Source organism: Fundulus heteroclitus, chromosome 23 (genome assembly GCF_011125445.2).
Source record: "Fundulus heteroclitus isolate FHET01 chromosome 23, MU-UCD_Fhet_4.1, whole genome shotgun sequence".
NCBI classification, from domain to species: Eukaryota; Metazoa; Chordata; class Actinopteri; order Cyprinodontiformes; family Fundulidae; genus Fundulus; species Fundulus heteroclitus.
The window spans coordinates 13,019,474-13,046,370 of record NC_046383.1 but is presented as its reverse complement, the minus strand read 5'-3'; the positions used below and the strand labels follow the sequence as shown (position 1 = coordinate 13,046,370).

Sequence of the window (26,897 nt, the reverse complement as noted above, 5' to 3'; positions counted from 1 at the left end):
AGATGGATTAAACATGGCTAAAAAGTGTGTGGCTTATGGTTGGTCAAATACCAACAAGGATAATGTCTCTTTACACACATTTCCGAACCCAAAAAGTCCCGGTGTGCGAAATTCAGTTCCCCTGTTAAAATCTGTTCCCCTCTGAGTCGGGAGCGCTGACAGCCAGAGAGGCGGGGTTTCACGTCGCTTCTGATCGGTTTCTCGGTAAAACAACTCATATAATCATGTCAAGTTTGTAACATTCAGTTTAATCAGCCGTCATAAACGATGCCAGACAATCGAGCTTCAACGAGTTGTTTCCGTGTTTACATCTGAACTGTCAGCCATGACCGCGATTATGAGCACCGATTCCAATTATACACCAGCAAACCATTTCGTTTATTCTCCTAAAATGTTTTTCTCAGACTTACCCAAGTCGTAACAGACGCTTGCGCTGTCTTTCGTGTTAAAATCATCACTTTGTGAATCGCCATCTGAACTTCTCGTGGTGTACTTCATTGAACTCTCTATAGCGTAGCCTGGGCAACGCCCACAAACTACGTCATCGAGCCAAAGTGTGGATTTTCAGCCTAGCGGACGCCCAGGGACTATTTTAAGTCCTTAAAAAAACTTTTAACGGCGCAATCACGATCTTAATGCTACATTTTTTGAAAATTTGGTCACTAATGCATGTATTTCCGAGTTGGTCGATCTCAGAATCAAGAAGTACTTTAAGTCTTTGTATCGTTGCATCCCTAGTTTCAATTCAGACAGCCAGCATAAGGTGTGGCTCTTGTTCAAGTCATTTTATCCTTTAGCGCCCAGGTTGCCGGGTCTATTTCTTGTTAAACCAGGTGTGACACATAAGCCCACTTCCACCTTTAGTTTTTCCCATAAAGCGCTGATATTTTTTGTTTAGAATTGTCCATCTCCACATCTTAATGCATCAAAAAATAGCTTTTATGCCCTACTATGAGCCAATGTATCTTCTTATGTTATAGTTGTTAAAGAGAAAAGTGACTCTGGGTTGGGACTTTCCAAAAACCTGAGACCACAAAACCTTTAGCACAGGGGTGTCAAACTCATTTTGGTTTAGGGGCCGCATTCAGCTTAATCTGATCTCAAGAGGGCCACACGAGTTAACTCATTGCAAGATTAAATAGAACTAATAAATGTGGACTTGTTGATTTTTATATTAAGTTAATTTCACTTTTACACAATAAATTATGAATAACCTTAGCGTTTTTAAGAAAAGTATGTGCAATTTCAACAATACTTTTACTCAGTTAAACATTTACTTGTGCATTATGCACAAGAACTGATCACAGTGATTATACAATGTTGAAAAACATTTATTCACATTTTTTGGAACTTAAAAACACTGTCCTACATGACAAAATACATCAAACAGATAAAAATTAACAAATGATTTGAATTTTTCCACACCTGAAGCTTAATCTGCTAATTAAAACACAGCGCCCCTCGTGGACTATATGGGAACTGCATATTTTCAATTAAACAAAGTACATGTTTTTTTTTCAAGAATTGAAAAATAAATAAAAAAATTTTATTTATTTTTTTATTTATAATGATAATGCATTTAGCCACAGGGCCGGACTAAATTGTTCGGCGGGCCGGATCCGGCCCGCGGGCCGTATGTTTGACACCCCTAACCGCTTTGTTGGAAAATGTTTTTTTTTAATCTATGAATAGGTAGATCAAGAACTGGTATCTCTGATCTGGACAGCATAAGCTGTGACACGAGAGACATTACGACAGTGCCGGGTCACAAACTGCCGATGGAGGGGAATAACAGAAACAGCTGATCATCAGTTCCTAAATCACGAGTAGCATCCAGTGATTAGGGTCATTTCCTTTTTAGCACATGCTATTTATAAGAAGAAACACAAACAACTACACAACTATGAAGAAGAAAAAAAAAGTTTGGTCTTTTGTAACCTGTGGGGAAAACTTGGGCCTGTTTTACAGCCTTGTCTTTATTCAGCTAAAGATTTAAAGTTTTTAGCATGAAAAGCCATTATGGTATTATGGTAACACATAATGACAACAAAGATTCTTGATTCTGTGTAGGGTCACCTCACTGAATCTTAATCGGACACCAGTCCAGACTTTGACTAGGACACTACATCATTTTCATTTGGTCGAGCCATTCAGAGGAGTGCGTTGTATCTTTAGCTTCAGCTTAAGGTCACACGCTGGTGGCCGGATATTATCCTTCAGCATTTTCTACTAGAGAGTAAAATTCATTCAGTCAATCACCAACAGTCAGCCTGGCCCAAAGAAAGCAGCCCCAGACCATCACACTGCCTATAAGTTCAAATTAACATTAGGGTTGCACCGATATGAAAGGTTGGGCCGATATCGGTTTCTGATATTAATATTGTTGTTATATCCGATAACCTATATTTACTGGTGTGTGTGTGTGTGTGTGTGTGTGTATAATATATATATATATATATATATATATATATATATATATATATATATATATATATATATATATATATATACACACACAAACATTTATGTCCATGTGATGGTTACATTTTGTAAAGGTTTGTACCGACTGAAAACTACTCTAAATGATTTTTTTTTTGTGGGTTATAGTCTAGACTTACACACTGCTTTTTTTTTAAGATCTCTGCATCATTTAAAAACCACACGATTTTGTCTGTGATGCATCACTGTCACTTTAACATGATAACAGGACCAACCCCCTCACCTCTCACTCTTTAAACACAGGCACAAAGGGCAGCTGGAAATAAACATCAGTTGTTATTATTGGCCCAGTTTTACTTATCGGGCCGATATGTTAAGAATGACTAACATTTACCGATACCGATGTTAATGCTGATATGTCGTCCATCCCCAATTGAGATAATAATTATCTATGACCACATTTTAACACTTAAAATTGCAATAGATATTATCCCCTAGAGGAAACTGACCTTTATTAGGTGAAGTGAGGAATTCAAAGCTATCGATGTTGTTCTGGCCTTCTCGATGAGTCGACTCTTATGTTTGGAAAGCCGGTCCCTCCTGAAACATCTAACTTTGACATCAGCAGTAAAACAAAGCATCTGTAAGGAGGACACATTATCTTTTATGGCCCTGTGTTTTTCTCCAGACTGACTTTTTTCCACCTTTCTGAGTCTCACAGACAGAAGCTGTTGCAAAGTTCCCTTCCTTGTTGGGCCGCTTTTGACACGGGCACCTCTGAAGACGCCCGTCTCCAGAAATAAGAGCAGGAGAAACGTTGCCTAATGAAAATCTCATCATGTTCTGGTCACCAGCTTTTAACAGCACAGACAGACAGAACAGGTTGTGGTAAGGTTGTCTTATTCTATTTTGAAAAGGAAATATTTGCTGCGGCTCTCTAAAATCCCAATAAGTTAACTTGCATTTAATTTCCCAAATCCTAGAAATGAACCACTGCCGTCTCTCGCCCACACCGTTCTGTTGATTGCAGGAAAGCTGTGGGCTTTATTTCGTAACATTAGCCACATTCTGGGGCTTTGAGTCTCTCTGGGATTTCAGCCTTAAAATAACACCGTAATGGTCACCGTTGCTGATTTATTTTCAGTGAAGAGAAACCACTGTTGTGTTGTAACTCCTGATTTTGTGCTCTCGGTGCAACCCGTTGTTGTTGTTGAACATATTCTGTTCTCCTGTTAAAGTATGACCCGCTTGACATGTTACACTAAAAAACTGGAACTCACACAGCTACTTTAGTTTAAACAACAAACTTCCACATTTTTTTTGCTAATAAATTTATAACATGGATGTCTTATCCTTACCACAATTAGTTTAAATTGAATTTTATCACGATATATTGTGGTACTATGTGATAGCGATAACAGTGATGATAAAAGACTATTTACAGTCTTTTTAGGTAACTGTGACTGTAGGCTAAAAATCCTATAGATTTCAAAATGATAAACTCATCAGGATACTATCTACGTAAAGAAGTGGGATTGTTATCACGACACTGCAAACAGTAACTATTAAATTATATTTTTCAATTTATCAATGTTTACTGATGCTCTTAAGAAACCAACCGTAAAGAAAATAGGAAAAAAAAGGACAAAACTGGCAGTTTTTTTTTTTTTTTTGGAAAACAGCATTGTCAAGATTAGTTTAAATTCTTATGATAAGACATTTTTCACAATAATAAGGGATAAATGCCACCCCTAATACTGACCTCTCAGTGTTTTACACAGGAGTCCCATTCACCCAATCCCTCTTGGTAATGCACACATATTTATACATATTCATACACAAATTGCCCAGGAAGCTGGAATAGAACCCACGTCTTGGAAATGTACCGCAGGGTTATATGCCGTGAAGACTTTATTTAAATTTTCATTTCTTTAATTTTTACCGCTTCATTTCTGCATTTCTAATTGAATCCACTTTAACATGCCTTCTCATCTCATCCTTCCTGATTTAATTAAATGCGAGCGTTATATAAAAAGTAAGAATATAATCAGTAAATAATTATATGAATGTGAAAGAAGACCAAAAGTAGAAGCTTGAATTCTAACTTAGAGTTTGCAGCTGATTAGATGTAAACTTAAGTACCAAACTTCTTTCTGGAAGCAGTTTCTCATCTTATCCAGTAGAAAAAAAACGACCATGATATTACCTAACAGGTAAATAGATTTAATGGCAGTCGTTTGATATATAAAAAAACAAAGAGGAAAAAAAAGCGGTTACACTTTATTTGAAGTGGTGTACATAAGACTGACATTACACCTGTTATGAACATAAATGACTCGCTATTAAAGCAAAGTGGACATTGTTTAAAATGTCTTTGTTATGACAACTTGACATTAACAGAGACAATGTTAAGTTTAGGGCTTGACTTGGGATTAGGTTAAGTTAAGGACTTGGGGATATGTTAAATTAAGGGCTTGTCATAACAACGACATTTTAAACAATTTCAACTTTGCTTTAATACTGTCATAATTTACCGAATGACAATTAATGACAACAGTCCTAAACATTCATAAAGAGTCATTTATGTTCATAACAGGTGTTATGTCATGTTTATGACAGTGTAATGTCAGTCTCATGTACACCCCTTCAAATAAAGTGTTACAAAAATTTGAGGAATGCAGAGCCGTGAACTTCTGAACTTGGATAATCAATTATTAGCTAATGTCCACGTGGGAAGTGTCATTGTTGCTTCTTGTTTCATGAGTCCAACCTCATTTCATGAAATTCTGCATGCAGGAACGCTTCTTCATCTTTCCTCCTCGCCTCCTGCCTCGTGGCGCACAGAAAAGCCGACTCCCTGTGGTTACGGGCCTCCCTGCGCGCTGCGGTTCCACCAGGTTACCGTTTGACCCACATCAGCCAATCCGTCCCAGTCTTCCGTCTGCGTCTTCTTTTGTTTTGCCACGCTCTCCTCCTCCTCCTCCTCCTCTCGTTAGGCGCTTCCCTTGTTTTGCGCTTGCTGGTTATTAAAAATTGAAGGTTTTGTTCGCGCTCATCCCAGTGCAGAGGGGGGATCATGAAAGTGCGGAGCGAGCGTGTGGGAGAGCGGAAAGACGACGGAAAATGGAAAAAAAACGAGTTGCTTTTGAAATGCGGTACCGCGCACGTGACGTCACCGTCTCAAGAGCAACGCCCCTTTTGCCGCTTAGGTAGGGCATACAGGAGAGAACGCATACAGGAGAGAACGCACGGATAACAAATATGACCGACTTTACAGCCGTTAAACTTTCCCAAGACGATGTCCCAGGCACACGGATTACTGGTCGCACTGTCGAAGAACACACCAACCTTCAGCTCAAACGATGGCTTGAGGTTCGAGGGCTTAAAATGACTGGAAAACTGGCCGAGTTGATGAACGGTAAGCTTTGTTTTTTTTTTCCTGCGCGGCGATCAAGGCAGCGTCGGACGTTTTTTTTTTTTTGTTTACAATCACCGTCCAGGAATGGGTATATGTTTAATGTTTGTCTCATTTGAAATGTTTTTGAGTAAGCTATCCTGGTAGCAGGCTATCATGTTAGCGCCTGCTACCATGATAGCCTATATGCTGTCATGGTAGCAGGCGCTACTTTATTAACATGTCGGCCACCAAAATACTCTTACCTTGACTTGATGTCGCTGGAATTGGGTCAGGATGTTCTTCGGTTGGGCCCTTTCCTCCGACAAAATGCTTGCTACATATGTACTTGAATTTGGTAACTTTTTCCGGGTTGAACTGTTGTGTAGGCCGACCGCCCCGGTCCCAGCGCACACATTTCTCCTTGGCAGTCTTGAAGAAAACATCCTTCATATGCGGCCGATCAGCGTACCTCGAGTCGCTGTTGCACGTTCCATAGCAACAATGTTTAAAAACCATGGTCTTAGATTTGGAAAAAGCATTTGTTTACCGAGTAAAACCAAGGGTAACGCACGTCTCTTTTACAGCGACACAGCGGCGGACTATGCAAGCATGCCCTACTGCGTACCACGTGATGTGACGTCATCGTGACGTTGTGTTTCTAAAAATAGCTCGCGCGCGGTACCGCATTGCTTTTGACCACTTTGTCAGGAGGTCTGTGAGAAAGCGTGGAGAGGAGGAGGAAGAGGAAATTAAGGAAGAGGGGTTGGGTGTGAAGGTGTGTAGGAGCAGGTGTATAGTAGCTGCATCCGTCCCTGGGTGGTTTTTCTTTTTGTTTCCCTCTGTAGTTTTAATCAAAAAGTCCCACTTAGTGTCTTAAACTCTGCTTACATGTTGTCACGTTACAGCCACAAACATAAAGACATTTTATAGAACATGGCAGCGCAGAACGATGACGTGGAAGAAAGAGAACATCGCTTGTTTCTATTTATCTGCTCCCTGTTTTACTGGTTTTATTGCTTTTTTGCACACATTTTTTGTTATATTTTTGAATTCTTACCCTTTGACCAACTGAGTTATGTTTTGAAGCGCTGTAGGAATAAAGTTGAGTTTCAGACACCAAGAGAAAAGGTTGGAGGTGCGATTCCTGACAAGCAGCTGTTGTATTTTACTGTTAAGACATTTCCGCAGCTCAGGTTAATTCAGACTGACAAGAGCCTCGTTTCCATCAACGTCTTTTTATGCACATTTTGAAAATACTGCATGTGAAAAGGTCGATGGAAACGGCAAGATTTGAAATATTTCGCTAAAAGAAGAACAACTTTTCTACGCTCGCTTGAGGTGGTTTTTGGATTTTGCGGAAAATAGTTAAGATGTCAAGCTCATGCTAGTTTGCAACGTCTGCTTCCTGTTTACTACGGCCATGGGGTCAGGGTTCGGTTGGGGGGGGGGGGGGGGGGGGGGGGGTTCTGCATATTCTGGGTAATTTGCTCCAAACCATTAGACAGAAACATGTCTTCCTTTACATTTCTCTTTTTTTTTCCCACGCCATTTTAAAAGTTTGCTTTAAATTGGCACAAAGTTGGCTACTAACACATCAGTACCTATTCTTGTCAGGGAGATGTTTGATGGTTTTAACAGAGTTAAAGTTGAAAACGTGTTTTTTCAGTTCTTCAATAAACGAGATGTGAAAAGTCATACTTCCCTAATTTTTATTTTTAAGTGGCTTGGCTGTCAGACAGCCATAAAGAAAGATCTCTCTCTTTTCACTAATCTTTCCCTCCAAGATTAAAGATATCAGGTAACGTATAATTAAAGGACTGTTTCTGTCGTGGACTTTGAGCAAAAGGTTTTACTGTCGGTGTTCAAATTCACTCAGAGAGGGTCTCATGTTTTCAAAAACGTGGGCAAGACTTCTTCTGTCATTTAGGATTTTTGGTTTAGAACTTTAACTTGAACCAGTTGCCAAATTGATGCCCTAAAATCAACATTTGAAGCAAAACCAGGGCTAAACACCCAAAAAGCAGCATGCTGGGAGTCTGTGTGAGCTCACCTGGTTTGTTTTCACTTGCAGTGCAGAAAGTGCCAGAAGTTTTATTGTTGCAGCTCTTGTTAACCCCCATCTTATTTCCTGCCAGACAGCTTTATGGGATTTCTGGTGTGAGCGCTGTTTAACCTACTGGGGAGCCATTAATAGTAGATATATGATGAATAGATGTATCATCTTAATATATCTGCTTTAGAGGAACAGAAAGTATTAATCTCTCTGCACAGAAGTAAAATTGTTGGTTTTGCAGCTGGTGCTGTTGGGAACGTTACTGCTAACCTTATTTTTACCCACATCAGTTGAAGCTTCTGTGTTCATGTCCCACTACCAGATAAAGATGGTATCAGGATTACACATCATGCTAATGCTTCCTTCACTGAGTTTTTGCTTCCTTTTTGTTGTCTGAGAGCTGCCAGGCACCAAAGATGCTGACGGTGGCCAGCCAAAGAGCAGCATTTCAAAAATGATTCACCTCTGGTGTTGTCCAGCGGGCAGCAGAGGAGCAAAGTTAACGAAATAACTGGTCAAAGTGGGCTAGCTGCGGTTCTGCTACACCGTCCCATTTAAATCCTGCATAAATGGTGCTGAGGGGGAACGATGGCGCCTTGTCAGGTTATTACGCTGGTATCCTTGTGGTAGCAGTTTCATTTAAATACATTCATTTCTGACCCGACAGCCATGGTTTATTTAAAGGTGCATAGCCACCTTATTTGACTTTTTTTTTTATTTTCCCTCTGGTGGCATGCAACGTTTTTATGAAAGATTATCTCGTCCTGCTGGCGTATTAGTTGTTATTTTGGTGTTTTATGCTTTGTTTTTGCTCAATTTGTTCGTAAATAAAGCCTTTCGTGTTTATTATATGAACGGAAGTACAGCAGGAGTTAAAACAAGGAAAGGGCTAACGGCTATTAGCATCTCCAGCGAAACAATGACGACTGTTCCACGATCTAGTGAGAAAAAAAATAAATACATGATTCCAAGAGGGAAAGACTGGAATGTCTCTGGGAATCCAGTCTGAACGTTGTTGTTCACTGAAGCGGACGCTAAACCTGCCGAAGCTCAGATGTGATGCAGAGTTGACTGACGTGAGTAAATGTTCTGATATGAGGCTCTTAAAGATCCTGTATATCGGTTTATTTAATCAATAACGTTTGGTCTTCATCACGCCGAGCTTCCGCTTTCCTGCGAGGCGTAGCAGAGGGTCAGGCTTGGTACGGCATTATTTAATTTTGATTTATTAGCAAACTGGCATTATGATAGTTCTGTAATATTGTCTCTAGAAGGCGTCTGTTTATATCTGTTCATCGCACCCGGCTCAGGGGCTATTTATCCACAAAAAGGACCATTTAAACATTATCAGGATGGAGGTTTGATTTATTTAACCTTATTTTATCATGATCAAATGGTTTTTGGTCTTTTTTTAAGCACATCCTTTGGCTATACAGCTTTAAAGTAACAGTCAGCAAAGACCAGAGTTTTCCAGTTCTCTAGCTTATTGCTCAATAACACTTTGAATTTGTTAAGGGAAAGAAAGCTAAGTGGGAGTTGTTTGTTCTGCAGGAAGATTTTCTAGAGTAAAGGTTGGATGTTGCTTAATAATATCCAAGAGCCAAATCAGAGGTTCTAAACCCTCCAAAAGGGTATCTGCCATTTAAAACAAATCTGTTAAAGACTGAGCATATAGTTTGTATGCGGTCTTTTTGCTGCCTGATGCAAGGGCGAGTGTGAGTTTGTGTCTGCATCTTTCAGCAGGGCCATGGGTGTGGAAGCTGTTTGTTCGTTCATGGCGCGCTCTGTCTGTCTCCAACACGCTCTTCTTTTGCTTTTCTGCGTCCTTTCCAGTCGTTGCACAAATCATAAGGATAAAAGGGGAAATTTAAGAGAAAAACTATCAGGTTGTTTCTTGATATTACCATGTAAGAAGCTCTTTTGTAGCTTTGTTCTAATATTTCTGCTAAATAACCTTACTAATGATGGTAAAACTGTAAAAGGGTGATGTTGAGTTCCTTTATCTAAGATTTTAAAAGGCGTTTATTAAAGCGCCCTTCAAAACTTCAAACTTTGAGACGTTCTTTCACGCACAACCACTAACCTAAATGTTACATTGAGATTAAAATAAAATGTTCTCAGCAGTGTGTTGCATTTATATCCACCTCCTTCACTTTTAGACCTGAAACCAAAATCCATTGGCACCAGTTGCTGTAAGGGGTCACTTATTTAATAATTACATTGTTGTTGTGTTTTCCACAAATGTGTCCTTTATGTAAGAGTGGCAACAAGAAAAGAAAAAAAAAAACGACTAAATTCCCATTTAAAGTTTACAACAAACCGGGACACAGCAACCAGGTGGAAGAAGGTGCTCCTGGTGGATGAGACCAAAAAACCTTGATGGTCGATTTGCAGATCGCTGTGTAATGCACCTCAAACGTGTTGAAGAAAAGACCAAATTTTAACCTGTAGTCTGTGTGTGGTGGACAACCTGAACACCATCCGCATGGTGAGGCAGGGCGGTGGCAGCATTATGCTGTGGGGATTATTTTGGGAGGATAGATGGCGCTAAATTCAGGGCGATGCTTGAAGAAAACTTGTAAAAGTTTACGCAAGACCAGAGAGATTCTTTTAAAAAGTTAATGTCACATTTTTGTTTGTAATGTAATGAAATATTTTTTATGAGCTACACTGAATTTTAATCAGAGATGAAGGTATTTTATGCGTGACGTGCTGCGGTGCCTGCGTGTCAGTAGAGGTCCTGCAGCTGATTGCAGTTCGGCTTAACGAGGCTTAACGAGTCCAGCAGAAACTGGGAGAGGAGCAGGTCTCCTTCACAGTCGGCCATTTTGGCAGCATGGGTGTTGCCTGAGGCTGGTGAAGACTTGGTTGGTGTGGTGGGGCTTAAATAGATGGTAATCAAGGTTGTTTTCCTAAAAGTGGTGTTTTTTGTTTTCCTGGTGGGGAGACTAATCTTGATTTGTGTGGTGGCTGAGCATGTGAATAAAGTTAAGGAGGGAGTTTTAGGTTTTATTGCTGGTGAGTCCTTTATCTGGTGACTTGTTTTTTTTTCTTCCGTTATCTTAAACCTGGTTCTTTAATCCAGTTAACCCCCTTTTTTCTTCCATTCTTCCAGGCTCCCCTGTTTTTTAAGAGTATTAAGTTATCAACTTTCCTGCTGAGTCTTCTTCACCTGGTTTATTATTGTTACGCCCCCCCCCCCCCCCCCATAAAGCCCTAGACTACCTTTGGCGAACGTAAGTCTCCAAGTGGAAACTGCAGGAACCGGCCAATCAGAAGCAGGAGAGCTTTATTAGAGCTGTGAGGGGTGCAGAGCTAATATTTCTTGCTTTGAGTGATAGACTGATAATTAACTTTGCGGGGTTTACAGCTCAAACAACCTTTTTTTGCAAGTTTTTCAGTCCTGGCTAATAGGTTGGAAGCTCCTACGCGCCTTTGTTTTATTATTTTCTGGTATTTGTTTCTACCGATAACATAGGAATGTTATTTCTTTGTATTAATTTGAGTCTTTCTTGTGATTTCCAGCCCGGATGATGTCGGGAGCTGCTGGTACATCCTGTTATCAGGGTCCGTTTTCATCAAGGAGTCCATGTTTCTTCCAAGAAGCAGGTAAGATCACCAAACATCCTCACTGCTACTGGAAAGCTTCATGCAATCTTCCTACCTTTATGTTTTAATTTTCATCCCTGTGCAATTGAAAGGTAAAACTAAAGTTCTACATGTGTGACACCATTAAATTCTGTTGACACCCACAGCAGATCCCAGTCATCATGACTCATTTTTTACTAAATTGGTCATTCATGTTGAAGGTTTCATATGTTTTTCTGCCTTATAAGCATTTTTTTCCCCACCATAACACAATTTAAGGAAGTTGCAGAGAGATCTGCATCAATCTTCAGAGTTGGGGTTTCACAACGGCAGCTGTGCTATGTGAACTATATCTGTGGGCGACTTGGAAACAATGATCTTTTTGTCCGTCAGGCTTGCATAACACACCTACGGCCACTCTGAGCTTGGTGCTGACGCTTTATCCAGTGGAGCAGAACCCTTCTGGTTCTGCTGTGGCCGTGTTGTGGCTTCTTATAAACGTGGAATGAATTTAAAAACACAGAATCTGAGCAGAACCGCTGATCTAGTCTAAAACGAGCCTCGGTTTTACCAAGGTGAAGGTGTGACCTGGATGCCAGAAAATAATTAGCAGGTGAAGTTAGAATAAAGTAAATATCTTACTGCAGATACAGTGGAGAACGTCCCTAAAGTGTTTACGAAGCGCTGGTAGCAAACAGCTGCTGCGTGGCATGCATAATGAGCTTAATGTTGGCTGCAGTGCTAACGGACGTGTCCACGACTCTCGGGTTTCTATTTGGTTATTTTTGTGATGCATTAACTGCATGATGGGGAATTATAGAGCTCCATCATTAAGGGTAGACAAATAAGTGGATTATTGAAAGAAAAAGCGTCTACGACATCTTGGTCTGTTGCATTTTGCTTATGTATTTATTTATTATTATTTATATTTTTGTTTGCCGTTGCTCATTGGGGATCAGAAAGACTGTAGTCGTGAACAGTTTTTGTGGAAAAAATGTTAACAGAAATTGGCTATTGCCAATAAAATGTTAATAAATATTGTAACAGTGTTTTAAAAATCTATTGTTTTCGTATCCTAATTGGTTTATTTGGTTCACTCTCTCAAAAGGACATTTTGAAGTGTTCTACGCTTGTTCTGGTGGTTAGTGGTACCGCAGTAACATGTCATTTGGTTCTAAAAAATCAACAACTTGGTGCTACACAGTGGGTGATGAGAGAAGTCATTTTTATTTTTGTTACATTGCTTTGGCACTCGTCGCCTTAATTTGACTGGAAGCTGGCCGGAAAGGGGATTGAGAGGGGGAGCAAATATCCATAGACTGGGAATGGCCGTGTCGAGGACTATAGGAGGCACCGAAAATCCTTAAATCTTCTCAAAAATTGATGGTGCACCTTTTTGATATATGACTACCGTTGTGCTTACTGAGTGATTTTATGTGGTACAATGTGCTCAAAAATCTGTTAAAATGTGTTAGTATGACTTTGGTTAGCAGCAAAGCCGCTCCGCTCAATGGATATTAGGAGTATTATGGTACACTGTCTACGTGATAGGACCCCTGAGCTGTCTACAAGACTGCCTGACTGTAATGTCTAAACAAAGTAAGAGCCGTTTAAAATATGCCATGGATGATGTACACTGCAAAAAGAGAACTAAAAATAAATAAAATTTTCTTGAAATGCATTTATTTGCCCTTGATTTGAGCAGGTAAATAAGGTTATTTGCCAATGGTATTAGTATTTTTACCCCTAAAATAAGATAATTAAGTTAGACATCCTGCACTTGAAATAAGATGATGGAGATGAATTGTTCCTATTTTAAGTGCAAAAATCTTATTCCATTGGCAATTAGTCTTATTTACCTGCACAAATCAAGGGCAAATGCATTCATTTCAAGAAAATTTTACTTATTTTTAGTTCTATTTTTGCAATGTAAACTAAAATATGACATTTCTAATCAGATATGGTCAGGTCATGGACTTTTAGGAGATCAAAACACAAGATATATTGATAATTTAATACCTTACCCATATATTACTGATAATTTGTCTTTCTTTAATTACTTACCCATGACAAAAGTTCTTCTCTCCGCAGAATCACACAGCTGTGTACTTTGTAAAAACGTATTATGGGAAACCCCGGGCTGGAGGAAAGTTTTGACAGAGCTGCTGTTGATTGCTTTAATTAACAGGATCTACAATATTCAGTAGGGACATGACGGGATCATATAAAAAGTAAAAACAAATGTAAAATAGTAGCCATGCTTCCTTACCTCTGACACCCACGTTTTTTGTTTTTTTAGCTGGCCAAGTTTGACGCTTGACGCTCAAGCTTTCTATCCTGGCCATAACACAAACTACGCGGTTGGACTCGTCCCCAGAGAATAGCACTTGTTTCATAACATGCAAAACATGCTTCTGACAAAACATGCTTCTATTTTTGGTGTGTGAAGAGAAGTTAGCCCTCCGATCATCACAAACTGCACCATTAGGAACACATGGGTGCTAGCTTTGTTCCTTAGTATGTTGTCATTAAGCTGCTACACATCCATTCAGCATGTTAGAGCAGTGCTTTTGTTTACCACATTAATAAAATCATTTTCTACCAAAATATGCCGATTCCTAAAAGCGTCATAATCGCTCTACATGTTAATCACACCAGGATGGCGTCCATTTGGCAACAATACGATAGAATAGAACTTTTTACCAGTCTATATTAGAGGCTCTTGCTACACAAACTTTATTTTTGTCTCAAAAGTGAATTTATCTGTTAGTACCATCAACCAGAAACAACTGTAATGCTTTACTTTAATGCTTAATTAAAGTAAAGCATAACCAGTAGTGTGCCATCTTTTTTTCTATCCGCTCATTTCTGCTGAAAATTCTTTTGAGTTTTAATGACGATAAGATTTATTTTGCGTGACTCATGCACCATGGCAACGTGTCCTCACAGCATTCAAGGACGTCATGGCCAAAAAACTCGGTCAGCTCTAAATATCGCAGCATACTTTCATTTTAAAAGAGAAAGTAATTAAAAAAAGGGAGCAGTTTTGGTTTCATACTTTGGGAACGGTGCAAAAAAAGTCATCAGTTAATTTGTGGCCGAACTAAAAATAAGTGAAATTTTCTTGAAATTAGTGTATTTGTCCTTGATTTGTGCAGGTAAATAAGATGATCTGCCAATGTAATGAGTATTTTAACCCCTAAAATAAGATGAATAGATATACTGCACTTGAAATAAGATGAGTTGTTCCTGTTTTAAGTGCAAAACATCCATTGGCAGATCATCTTATTTACTTATTTGTAATTTAGTTTTTGCAGTGTGGAGGCCACACCGTGTCTCAGGTCGAACTGTTAGTGTTCGGTATTAATAGGTGGGCATCACCTCAGTTACGGTTAATTATTTTTTTATGCAGTTTTCTAAACAGTTACCCACAGAATATTGTCAGGTTTCCTAATTTGTAAGATGACTTCTCCTCATTAAATGCCTTTCTGAATCAGCCCCTTGAATAAAGTACATCCTTCATCCAGTCTATAAAGAAGAGCGCTGGTGAGGGCAAAATGGCTCGGAGGGGAAATTGGTTGTGACACGAGGAACTGACTTGAGTCCAGCGGGACTTCCTGAAGCTTTTAAGATGTGCAGGAATTGGGTTTCAGGGCAGAGCGTGCCCAGAAATGGCTCTTCGAATCCAGACTTGACAGCAAGGTTGAAAACCTGATACGGCTCCATCCTCCTCTCAGAGCCTCCATCTCTCCGCTCCTGCTGTAGTGAGATCCGATCTGGGGGAAGATGAATGGCTCGGCCGTTAAGTGAAGAAGTTGGAGCTCTTTGAGCCAATTTCACCCGTGTGTGAAACAAAATACGACTGTTATAAATTCGTCTTTATGAGCGGGTGACAGCTTTAAAGCGAGTACAGGTGTAAGTTCTGTTAAGGTTTGTTTAAGACGTCAAGTCTCATCCAGCAAATCATTCTGGAGGTGCTTTTCGTGACAGATTATTAAAGTGTCAGTAATAATCTCAACTTTTCCGTCTTGACAGCCATAACAGCGAGATGAATGAAAGCCTGAGACCATTACAGTAACGGTTGTTAAAGGGGCGGCGCTTTTTCTCTTTGTGTACTGCTCCAAAAAAAATAAAGGGAACACTAAAATAACACATCCTACATCTGAATGAATGAAATATTATTATTAAATAATTTGTTCTTTACATAGTTGAATGACACATTAAAATTATCGATGGAAATCACATTTATTAACCCATGGATGTCTGGATTTGGAGCCACACTCTAACTTAAAGTGAAAAACACTCTACAGGCAGATCCAGCTTTGATGTAATGTCCTTAAAACAAGTCACAATGAGGCTCAGCAGCATGTGTGGCCTCCACCTGCCTGTAGCACCTCCCTACAACACCTGGGCAGCTCCTGGTGAGGAGGAGGATGGTCTCCTGAGGATCTCCTCCCAGACCTGGACTAACACCACCAACTCCTGGACAGTCTGTGGTGCAGCGTGGCGTTGGTGGATGGAGCGAGACATGATGTTCCAGATGTGCTCAGCTGGATTGAGGTCTGGGGAACAGGTGGGGGGGGACCACAGCATCAATGCCTTCGTCTGGCAGGAGCTGCTGACACACTCCAGCCACATGAGGTCCAGCATTGTCTGCATCAGGAGGAACTCAGGGCCAACCACACCAGCATCTGGTCTCACAATCAGTCTGAGGATCTCCTCTCTGTACCTGATGGCAGTCAGATTACCTCTGCTGAGCTCATGGAGGCTGTAGGCCCCCAAAGAAATCCCCCCCCCCCCCCCCCCCCCCTCCCTCATGGAGTCTGTTTCTGATCGTCTGAGCAGACGCATGCACATCTGTGGCCTGCTGGAGGTCATCCTGCAGGGCTCTGGCAGTTCTCCTCCTGTTCCTCCTTGCTCAAAGGCAGAGGCAGCGGTCCTGCTGCAGGGTTGTTGTCCTCCTAAAGCCTCCTCTACATCTCCTGATGTACTGGCCTCTCTCCTGGTAGCGCCTCCATGCTCTGGACATAACGCTGACATGCAGCAAACTTTCTTGACACAGATGGCATTGATGCTCCATCCTGGATGAGCTGCACTACCTGAGCCACTTGTGCCGTTTTTAGACTCCGTCTCCTGCTGCTACTAGAGGGAAAGCATGAGACGGAGTCTACAACCATCTCAATCTGTGGTTTAGTTGCTGAGGCGGGCTGTTGAAGCTTAATCAGAGAGCCGGGCATTTCCCGTTTTTTTTAGAGGTTTCCGACCGGCCTCCTGGATTAATTTTCGACACAAAAGCAAATGCATTTGCTTTCATTCAGTACATTTTTATTTTTCTGTTTGGATTTCTACTTATGCACACCCATAAACATGCCAGTGTTGGCCAGCGTCACCAGTCGTCCCCGAGGAGCTTGTAAAGAACCTGGTCATGGCTGTGAGCGATACAAGTCCACAGAACACCGATGGGAGGAATTGGAGCGCAAACCAGGCCGTCCTGTCCAACATCAGTGTCTGACCTCGCAAATGCAGCTCTGCAACGGTCAAAAATTCCTAAAAAAAATGTGGAAAGCTTCTGCAGAAGGGATTATTTCATATTTAACCACCCCATGGAATTATGGGATGTCACTAAAATTCATGGTAGTGCAAAGGCAGGCGGTTTGAATACTTTTGACGGTTTGTTACTGAAGTCGTCAGTATAGCTGGTCTGTTTACTGCGGTTAAGTTTTGCAGTTTATCTAACTAAACATTCAGTAAATGTTTTTCTTTTTGCAATTTTCTTTCTGCAAAATGATCTAAATAAAGATAATTTAGCCTTCAGGGTTGCAGTTTGGTGCATGATGATTTATAGCAGCAACCAAAGAGCCATATATACTGTCTATCAATTATATTTTTAGAGTAATCCCAGCTTTTCTTCTAGATGCTCCGCAGCTTTTATTCGAGCGGTTTTGTTGATACAGACAAGTTTTTTCCCTTCCTTTGACATGTCACACTAACTTGGTGCTGATCCAATGTGCTTCAGAACGCTGACAGAATTGGTTTAAATTTAGAAAAGTTAATTGTAGAGGTTATAGTTTTTCATAATAGACTCAATTACTCAGAAAGGATTGTTCTGAATATTTTTAGTTACAGTTTTAACTTCTCACTGTGTAAATGTGTTAACTTCCCTCTATTATGAGCTTTATTAGTCCTGGTATGGTTTTACTTCCCTTTCTCTGTGTTGGTTCAGACGCTTCTAGAACCGTCTGAACCAAACATTGCTTTAAAATAAACGTGTTTATTGATGAGCAGTTCCTAAACTGCAACGTCTAAATGAATCAGCAACCTGGTCGGTGGAGGAAAACCAAGTTAATGTGTTAAATTGTGTCACGTGCTCCGAAAAAACGGGTCAGAGCAGCTGAAATGTTTCCTTTGACGCGTGACAACCAGCCCTCTGATTGCAGAGGCAAGTACAGGATCTATTTTAGCAATTTTGGTTTAGTGCGTTAGCAAAAGTTGACCCGTGTAAAGCTATTTAGAGAGACCAGGTAACCTGACAGTCGTGTTTTTGGACTGTGGGAGGAAGCCAGAGTACCCAGAGAGAACCCACACATGCACAGGGAGAACACGCAGAACAACCCCAGGCTGGGATTCGAACCCAGGACCTTCTTGCTGCAAGGCAGCAGTGAATCTCAACAATTCCCACTGCTGCTGATGGTAAAATAATGTTACGCAGTAATTATTTCACTCGATAAAAACTACATTATTTTAATTATTTTGATGCACAATGAGAGGTGGAAGGCACCTCTTCAGTTTCCACTGAATGTGTTCTTGTAGTATTTCCATAAAGCTGAATATTTTTTTTAATATTCAAGGGAATCGTGCAGTTTTTCATCCAGCTGGCCAGCAGTGCACAGCACCAGGAGAAGAGGAAACGCTCAAATATTCTGTGCTTCATACTGTGGCTGCATAAAAGATTCAATAGCATTAACGAACAGTTAAGGCGTTTATGCTCTTCCAAAATCCACTTTTTAGTTCCTCAACATTATTGAGATAATCGAGAATTGTCCATGTCTGCATCGTGAAATCAAAAAGGTAATTTTAGCTCCTACCTCTGACAGGTAATTAATCCATGAAATCTTTTTTTCTTTGTGATAAATCACACCTACTTTTCCGTCGTAGAATAAAATCACTCTTTAATGATAGGAAGCTTCTTATTTTCCCTTTTAAAGTCTCTTAAGTCTTCTTTAACGTGGTTTTAGCTTTTTAAATTTAAACGTAAACCTGCATGACTCAGCGAGACGTGACATAACGTTTTTTTTAAAGCCATTAAGATTCTGACAGTCAGCTAAATTCAATTATTTAACCCATTTTAAAATATGATTGATAATAAACCACCGTGGAGGTAAACTGAGCGACTTAAAGTGACGGGAGGGCATGAGGTCTACGCCCCGCCACAACGTGAAGGCGCGCTGAGGACAAGCCGTCCTCCCTCTCATGCTTTAGTAACTGGAGCAGGAAGTGAGCGGTGCGCTGGAATGCTGTCTGTTGTCTGCGCTCCGCGGCACGCTGCGAGGGGGAGGAGGAAGGAGAGAGGGGGCAGAGCTACGGGACATGGGCTGATCCACACACACACGCTCTGAGAGCCACACACACACCCAGTTCTCAACAGGCAAATCTGCAGCAGCAGGGCGATGTGCCGCGCTCACACGCTAGTCCCGGGACGTGGAGCCGATCTTTGGGACTTTCTCCGGACTGTCAGAAGCGGATATTCTCAGGCGGAGCCGGGATCTCGTCGTCTTCCCAGGTGGCCGTGTCACTCTGGGAGCAGCTGGGAGTGACGGGGGTGAGTGCTAGGACTACAGCAGCGGCCGCCTCACCACCGCGCCTCTCATGAGTCCGTGGCCCAGAGCTAAAAGTCAGGGAGCTGGTATCTGTGAAGCAGCCACGTCTGGAATGTGAAGCACGCCTTTGATGTTATTTTGGATATGTCAGCCTTGCAGGCAGGAGTGGGTGTGTGCCCCTCACGTTTGGAGCGTGACACACAAATTTTGTTAACTTGGAAGGACGGCACTGTTGCTGCGGCGGTAAATTTGTTTGGCTGCGCTTCTCACTAATGAGGCAGTGGGATTGTTCTTTATAAAAACAGCTAGAAGTGTTTCTTTGGGCTTTCTGAACTGACTCCTTCTCTGCCCTTTCCCCTTCTGTCTTCAGTGTCGGTTAAGTTGTATTTTGGGAAGTTAGTCATGAGTCATTCAAGCGTTCTTGGCCTCGGGGCTAACCTCTATTCTGGGACTGACGGAGTGAAGGTTTAGGCGTGTGATCCAACCGTGATGTTACTCCAGACAATTCTGGTCATCTCTGCAATGGACGGACGATCAGGTGCAGCTGATGGAGATTCCCCAGAGTCCTTCCAGCCAGAATATGGTTTCCATCATGTTATGAATCCCTTTCTTTCTCTGTGCTCGGCCCAAAGTGTTGCATAATCAGGGAATCCAATCTTTGTCGTCCTGGTGGCTTAAAAATCCGGCATACCCCCTTCTACCTCTGAGTTTTAAGGCCTTAACGAAGTTCTTAAAGTCCCCAGATCCAATCCAGGGTGCAGGTTGAGCTTTTATGCTTTTAAAGGTGGGGGAAGGCGGAATGACGTTTCAGGCGTGCGTCTTTATTGTGTTACATACAGGAATGCAAAAAGGGCCACCAAGGCAGAAGTCAAAGCCCATCGATGACTGAACAGTAGCAGCAGGTCTGGTTCTGTGCTTTAAATCACTTTACTTTGGATATTAAAGGCTTACTGGTTGATTTAAACGCTGACATTGCACTTTAAACTTAGGAATAAAAGCAACTCTTATAGATAAAGACCCAGAGCTAAATTCAAATGCTGCTGATTTGTTATGAGCTTTTTCACCCTGAAAACTGTGGTTTTAGTTACAGCCGACTTAACAGTGATCTGGAACCAAGCTTAAGACGTATAATTTCTGTAATATTTTTATTGTTACATGCAGTAATGTGATATCTAGAATCTTACCGGCTTTGTTCAAAAAGTTAACGGCGAGGATGTGTTCAGAAGCGGGGGCTCTCCAATGGAGGGCCCGTTTTCTGCCATAATAAAGATGCAGGATGTCAACACACTGTGGGATGTTGTGAGGATGCTGTTGAAAACTATGACTACCTTCTTATCCAACAAATAAAGGCCTGATTTGGGTTCTGGCTCCTAAAATTGACCGATCAACGGAAGCGGATCAAGTCTGTTTGTCAGTGTTGGATTAAACAATAATGCATAATGTGCACAGCTGTGTGTTGTGAGGCATTGTTGTGCCAAAAATAGGACAGTAATTATCTTAAATGTTATTGTGACGTATGTCTTAGGTGGTTAAAATCACCTTTCTGGTTGTGGACGTTTCCCTGTAATCGTAGTTCATCTCAGGGAAGATGACGGCGCTGGCTTCGGCCTGAATTATTCATTGCTTGGTTATTCATAGGAACCTCTCTGTGCTCAGACTCCAGGATCATCAGTCCGGCTGATAAAAATCTGTTTGCATCGGTCACAGTTTGAGTTGTCACAGTGCTGATCTTTAGAGGTCCCAGTTCATGCTTTACATTTGTTAGCTCACAGACGTTATGCTCTTTTTAAGATCCTTTACTTTCATGACTAGTGGTGGAGCGCTACAAGCTTTAATCCCTGAACAAGATGCTTTTGTTTTCCTCCCCCCACTCTGCACGTCCATAATCCCTTCTTTAATATCTCACATTGCCAGATGTGGGTTATTTTTCATTACTAATGTCAGGAATGCAACGGAGGAGCATGTTTGAACAACTCACTCTGCTGGTTGCGGTATTTGTTGAATAATTTTTGTTAGATAAAAATTAGTTCCATCCGATTAGCTGATAACGTCGGCGTAGATCATTGGTTCTCAGATGTTTTCTGCTGCTCCCCCCTTGAAGAATGAAAGTTTTCAGGCCCTCCTTACATACAAAGAGAAACGTCTGTTTTCAAGTCAGGGAGCCTGTTTTTGTTACTGCTTGACGTATCGATTGCATCTTTGACCCTCTCCAGGATATTTGAAGTTATTTTTAGAGTTTGTTTTTGAGTTAACCTTTAACTTTATTGTACCCTGTCTGTAAATGTTAGTGTTACATTTCTCTGTTTGTGGGGGATTTCTATATATTTTGTTCTAGTCATCTTATCATATTTTCTAATCCGTAACCTCACAGCTTCCTGTTATAATGTATAAGTAGAGATCGACTAATACAGATTGTTTTAAGGCCGATAACGATTATTTTGACTTTAGTTTAGCTGATACCTGATATGTGCTGTCGTTTCTTTTTAGGTTTGTTTGAAGCCGATATTGCTTTTCTCCTGATAAAAATGATAACAAATATAACACAAGTCTAAAACTTGCATTTAAACCAGTTAATGTCAACAATCATCGTCAGGCCACAGTTTGAAAGGCTGTAGGAATAAGAAGCTTTTTCAAAGACAAAAACTGATTATAAACGGTGATTGAATGCGTTTGGATCTACAAATGATCTTTATGAAATGGTTTATGAATTTTAACCCATTGCCTGAATCCACACTACATAAAACAAACTAAAAAAGACAGTTACCAGAGGTACAAAGCGAATGACGAGAATAAGTGATTGAAGCTGCGTGTGAATCAATTTCAGGGAATAATTTTAGTGCAACTCCTTTTAAACCAATATTTGCGTCATATTTATTTCCTGCTTTGTAATCCAGGGCGGGATCACCAGCACTTTGTGCGTGATTCACTGCCTGTCTTTGCGCTGACTGTATGTGGCCTTCAGGACAGCAGCTGTGGTGTGCCTGTCAGACAGCGCTGAGGGAAGCAAAACAAACTTCATTCTGAAGGTGTGGCGGCTTTTATTTTGCCGTGGCGGTGCGCCACAATCAGTGACATGTAGCAGAAACCCTGTTCTTTGTTTCAGTGTTTATAGAAGGAAAAAAACGCAGTGACCACTGCTGCAGTGAATGGACATGATTTTCATGTGAAGTTGGTTGCTGCACGCAGTGTGATTGATATTTTTTTTTCATGTGCGTACGTGATTCTCCACGGGAAGGAACACGCGCACAGCGGTGGAAGCTCGCCAGCTGGAGATCAGACGAGGGTTTTTAGAGAAACAGACACACACTGCTGCTCCCTGCCGCTCACAGCCAGACTTTCGAATGGCAGAGTCAGCTAAATTAGTTAAAACTGCATTAAAAGTTAAAAAACGCACGCTTGTTGTTGTCTTACGTTACCAGCCGCTCTCTGCAATGTGGGCGCTTCACGTGGTTTAGCATGGCTGTTAAATGCGCTAATGGATCGGCGAAGGCGTGGACACATCAGCCGATATAGGGAAAAAAATCAGCCCAAAATATCGGTCAACCCTATTTATTAATATGTCTACATTTAATGTGTGTGAAGACCACCTTTTTAATAAATTAAGTCAGTATATGATACAGCTTGTACAAAAAAGTCTTAAATGAGTTCCCTTTTTAAAAATGTAACATATTGTAATAAATTTAACTCTATTAATGTAGCCCTTTTGTAGTCCTTCTGGCTACTAGGTAGAGCTGAACAATTAATCGCATTTTCAATATAATCGCGATTAAAAAAAAACGCAATTTCCAAATCGCAGAGTCTGCCATTTTTGGCTATGTAACAATCAGGGAATTAGACACGTCCATTAGGTGTTGGTAATATGCTTAAAGTGGGTTTGCTTCCACATGGAAGGGAAGACAGTTGCAGCAGTGAGATAATCTAATTTTATTACTTGTTTTAGAGTTTATATAATCATACATAGCATTAAGTACAGGTCAATCAGTTTAATACATAGACTTGTTTGTTGGTTGCACTTTATGTTCAACAAGGATTGATGTCCAAATCAACTAAAAGCTGTTCTCTTGAACAATATTCTGATTAATACAAACATTAAAAGTTCTTGTTTTAAGTAGTCCTTGTTTACAAACATCTTTATTTAGAGGCCATTTTTGTTGCTTGTGGTTAATGCAGAGAAAAGTCAAAGTTGCAATTTTGGTTGAAATATATTGTAGGCAGAACGCGATCATTACTGCTCCGAGTTTAGATGCTGCGGGTCTTTTAGCAACTAATCCGCACAGCGAGGAAACAAAATGATTTGTTGTTTGTATATGTTTAAAAAGACATGATAAATTAAACTGGAAAAAGAAAATCGCATTAAATCGCAATATTAAGAAAAAAAATCGCAATTAGATTATTTTCCAAAATCGTTCAGCCCTACTAGTAGGACTACATTAACCTGCAGGAAGCTGGAATCAAAGCCTTTGGATCGCATATTGAGCTGAAGGGAGGCTCAGAGGAGGTGTGCTGGTGGTGAAGATCCGTACGACCGTATCAGAAGCGCTCCTTCATTTCTGTGAAGCCACACGCCCGCTGACAAATCAGCGGTGCTGGAAATCAGTTGCAAAAGAATTACAGCATTTGTCTTCTTGTGAGAACTGCAGTGAAAATACTGAGTAAGCTCTTGGTGTCGTGTGTGTTTTTGTCCCGTGGTGGAATTCAGGCTTGTGTTTGTCAGGGAGTACAAGCAGCGTTACAACAGCATTAGACAGAAGCGCTGCCAAAGCAAACAGCAACAATCAGCATTAACCCCCCCGCTGCCGTCACTCTGAGGCAGCCTTTATTCTCACTGCCACCGGGCTTTTCTTGGGTTTATCACAAGCTTCTTGCTTATTGACTTGTTGAGTTATCAAACTGAAGTTGTCAAAATGCAGCAGACATACGGACCAAAGTTAATAGAGTTACCAGAAACCCTAAAAAGAGGATTCTGTGAAGAGAAAAATGACAAGAAAGGAGAAAAATGTACTTGTATAAAGTGACCTGCTGCACAAAATCGTTAATTTCTCTACTTCAAAGTGATATTTAGACTCCTGGCAGCTTTGTGCAGCCAGCTGATGACCAAGCGCTACCTGCAGCATGCAGCCACTAGCCCAGGGCTCTGAGTAGGGCTGAACGATTTTTGGAAAATAATCTAATTGCGATTTTTTTTCCTTAATATTGCGATTTAATGCGATTTTTTTTTTTCCCCCAGTTTAATTTATCATGTCTTTTTAAACATATACAAACAACAAATCATTTTGTTTCCTCGCCATGTGGATTAGTTGCTAAAACACCCACAGCTTCTAAACTCAGAGCAGAAATGATTGCGTTCTGCTTACGATATATTTCAACCAAAATTGCAATTTTGACTTTTCTCTGCATTAACCACAAGCAACAAAAATGGCTTCTAAATAAAGATGTTTGTAAACAAGGACTATTTAAAACAAGAACTTTTAATGTTTCTATTAATCAGAATATTGTTCAAGAGAACAGCTTTTAGTTGATTTGGACATCAATCCTTGTTGAACATAAAGTGCAACCAACAAGCATGTCTATGTATTAAACTGATTGACCTGTACTTAATGCTATATATGATTATATAAACTCTAAAACAAGTAATAAAATTAGATTATCTCACTGCTGCAACTGTCTTCCCTTCCATGTGGAGGCAAACCCACTTTAAGCATATTACCGACACCTAATGGACGTGTCTAATTCCCTAATTGTTACATAGCCAAAAATTGCAGACTCTGCGATTTGGAAATTGCGTTTTTTTAAATCGCGATTATATTGAAAATGCGATTAATTGTTCAGCCCTAGCTTTGAGGCGTTTAAGTCATGCTGGGCCTGCTCTCATTGGACTGATTGATGAAAGCTGCCACTTCTGATACAACACCGCTCACAGCTCCTAGTGGGCGCCTGGGATTTCTACATTTGTGTCAGTCATGCAGATTTAGATTTTAAGCAACTTTACAAACTTAGTTGAAGACGTTAGACAACAAGGTAGCAAAAAAAACCAAAACATATACATAATCATACCTACCAGGTACTTAACAGACGCTGTTAAATTTCTTTCACATGAATTTGATTATTAAGTTAGAAATGATGCAACATTGTTTTAATGTGAACAGAAGTTCACAGGAAACCAGGAACTGCTCTGCATGAGTACTCTGATGGTAAAATGTGTAAATTTAGACAATGACGACCTAATATCTAGAGCTGGGCAATAAATCGATTTAATCGATTAATTCGAATTTACAATTCTTTAAGATTTTATTTTTGGAAAATCTGGATTTTATTTTGCCAATACACTCATTGGGTTTCCATGAAGAGAACAGCATGCAATGCTGAATATATGTTTAGGCAAATGTATTGTCAAAATACTGTTAAGTGGAAACTTTTTTTTTACCATAATACGAGGTACTTCATTTACTTATCTACTTTGTTTTTAACTTAGTTAAAAACAAAGTAGTTTTACAAGCTTGTTTTTAGTTGCACTTTGAATTCAGGTCAACTCCCTGATGAAATACTTGACATAAAAAGCAAGGTTTTAAAATAATTTCTTTAATTTCTTTTTATGAAACAAAAAGGAGGAAAAAAAATCGATTAATCGGATTTGGTATGATAAAATCGGAGATTTATTTTTTAATCCATATTGCCCAGCCCTACTAATATCTACCCTCATTTAGCTGTGCCACCGTCTGCATAAGGGCCCCATATAGATTTTTCCCAGGCTCAGTCTGGGCCTTTGGTCGCCATTGCTACTTGCCGGGTACCAGTTTAATTGAATAATAATGTCCATAGTGGTGGACCCAGTTAGACACACATCTAGCCATCCATTTTTACCCATAGTGGTTGTGCATCAGGTACATAAGTAGTTAAAATAGGTTAAAATAGTGTTTTCCCTCCTGGGGCTGGAACGTTTTGCTTCACTTTGGTCGTCAGCTGTGTGTTTCCAAACCTCTGCTCTTCATCTATATTATGTCCAGTGAAGCTGTGAGCGTCTTTTTCTGCCCATCAGAGTCCAGCGTAGGATCAAAAACCGTGAAATCACTTTAAATGATCCTGACTCCGGTGTCTGTGGAGGAAGAGAGAGGGAGGACGGGAGTTCCAGCCTTGAAAACAAAAAGCTGCGATTTTCCTCAATGCAGCTGATGATTCTGTCGCTGTGGCCACATTTTATACGTTTGGTGGATTTATTCTGAAGCTTACGGCTGCAGCGAACGCTAATTTAATCACACACACAGACTTCTCTGTTAATCGCCTATGGGCTGACAGGAAAACTGAGCAAAGTTCTCAATCACAACCTGAGGTTTTACCGCTGTAACTTGTTCACTGTAGCCACGCTCTGAAAATAATTTAGATTATGGCCAGAGTAAATTTGTAAAAACTTCTTATAGTTAAACCTTACGCAGTCCTGAAGGAGCGTTAACCAACACAGACACAACAGTGTGTAAACGTATAGCTGTTATTGAGACACGTCACAGAGATGTTTTAAGTTGTTTTAACTTTTTATACTGACTTATTATCGTTGTAAAACTTAAAGTCACTTTCCTAGCAGGGTAATCTGGGACATGTGGCGTTACAC

The 26,897-nt window shown here is 40.5% G+C and overlaps 1 protein-coding gene across 3 annotated transcripts in view; it reads left to right on the top strand.

The window, feature by feature from the left end:
- Window positions 1-5,829: 5,829 nt before the first annotated feature.
- The window catches only part of rapgef2 (Rap guanine nucleotide exchange factor (GEF) 2), an 84,985-nt gene continuing 63,917 nt past the window's right edge, over window positions 5,830-26,897 (top strand). Inside the window, exons 1-2 of one of the 3 annotated variants that reach the window (XM_036127204.1) lie at window positions 5,830-5,857; window positions 11,415-11,498. In XM_036127204.1, coding sequence (XP_035983097.1) covers window positions 11,479-11,498 — 20 coding nt within the window. In that variant the 5' untranslated portion in view covers window positions 5,830-5,857; window positions 11,415-11,478. Of the gene's footprint in view, window positions 5,858-11,414; window positions 11,499-19,101; window positions 19,297-26,897 lie in introns of those variants that run through there. The other 2 variants (XM_021320610.2, XM_021320617.2) reach the window with 2 other exon arrangements.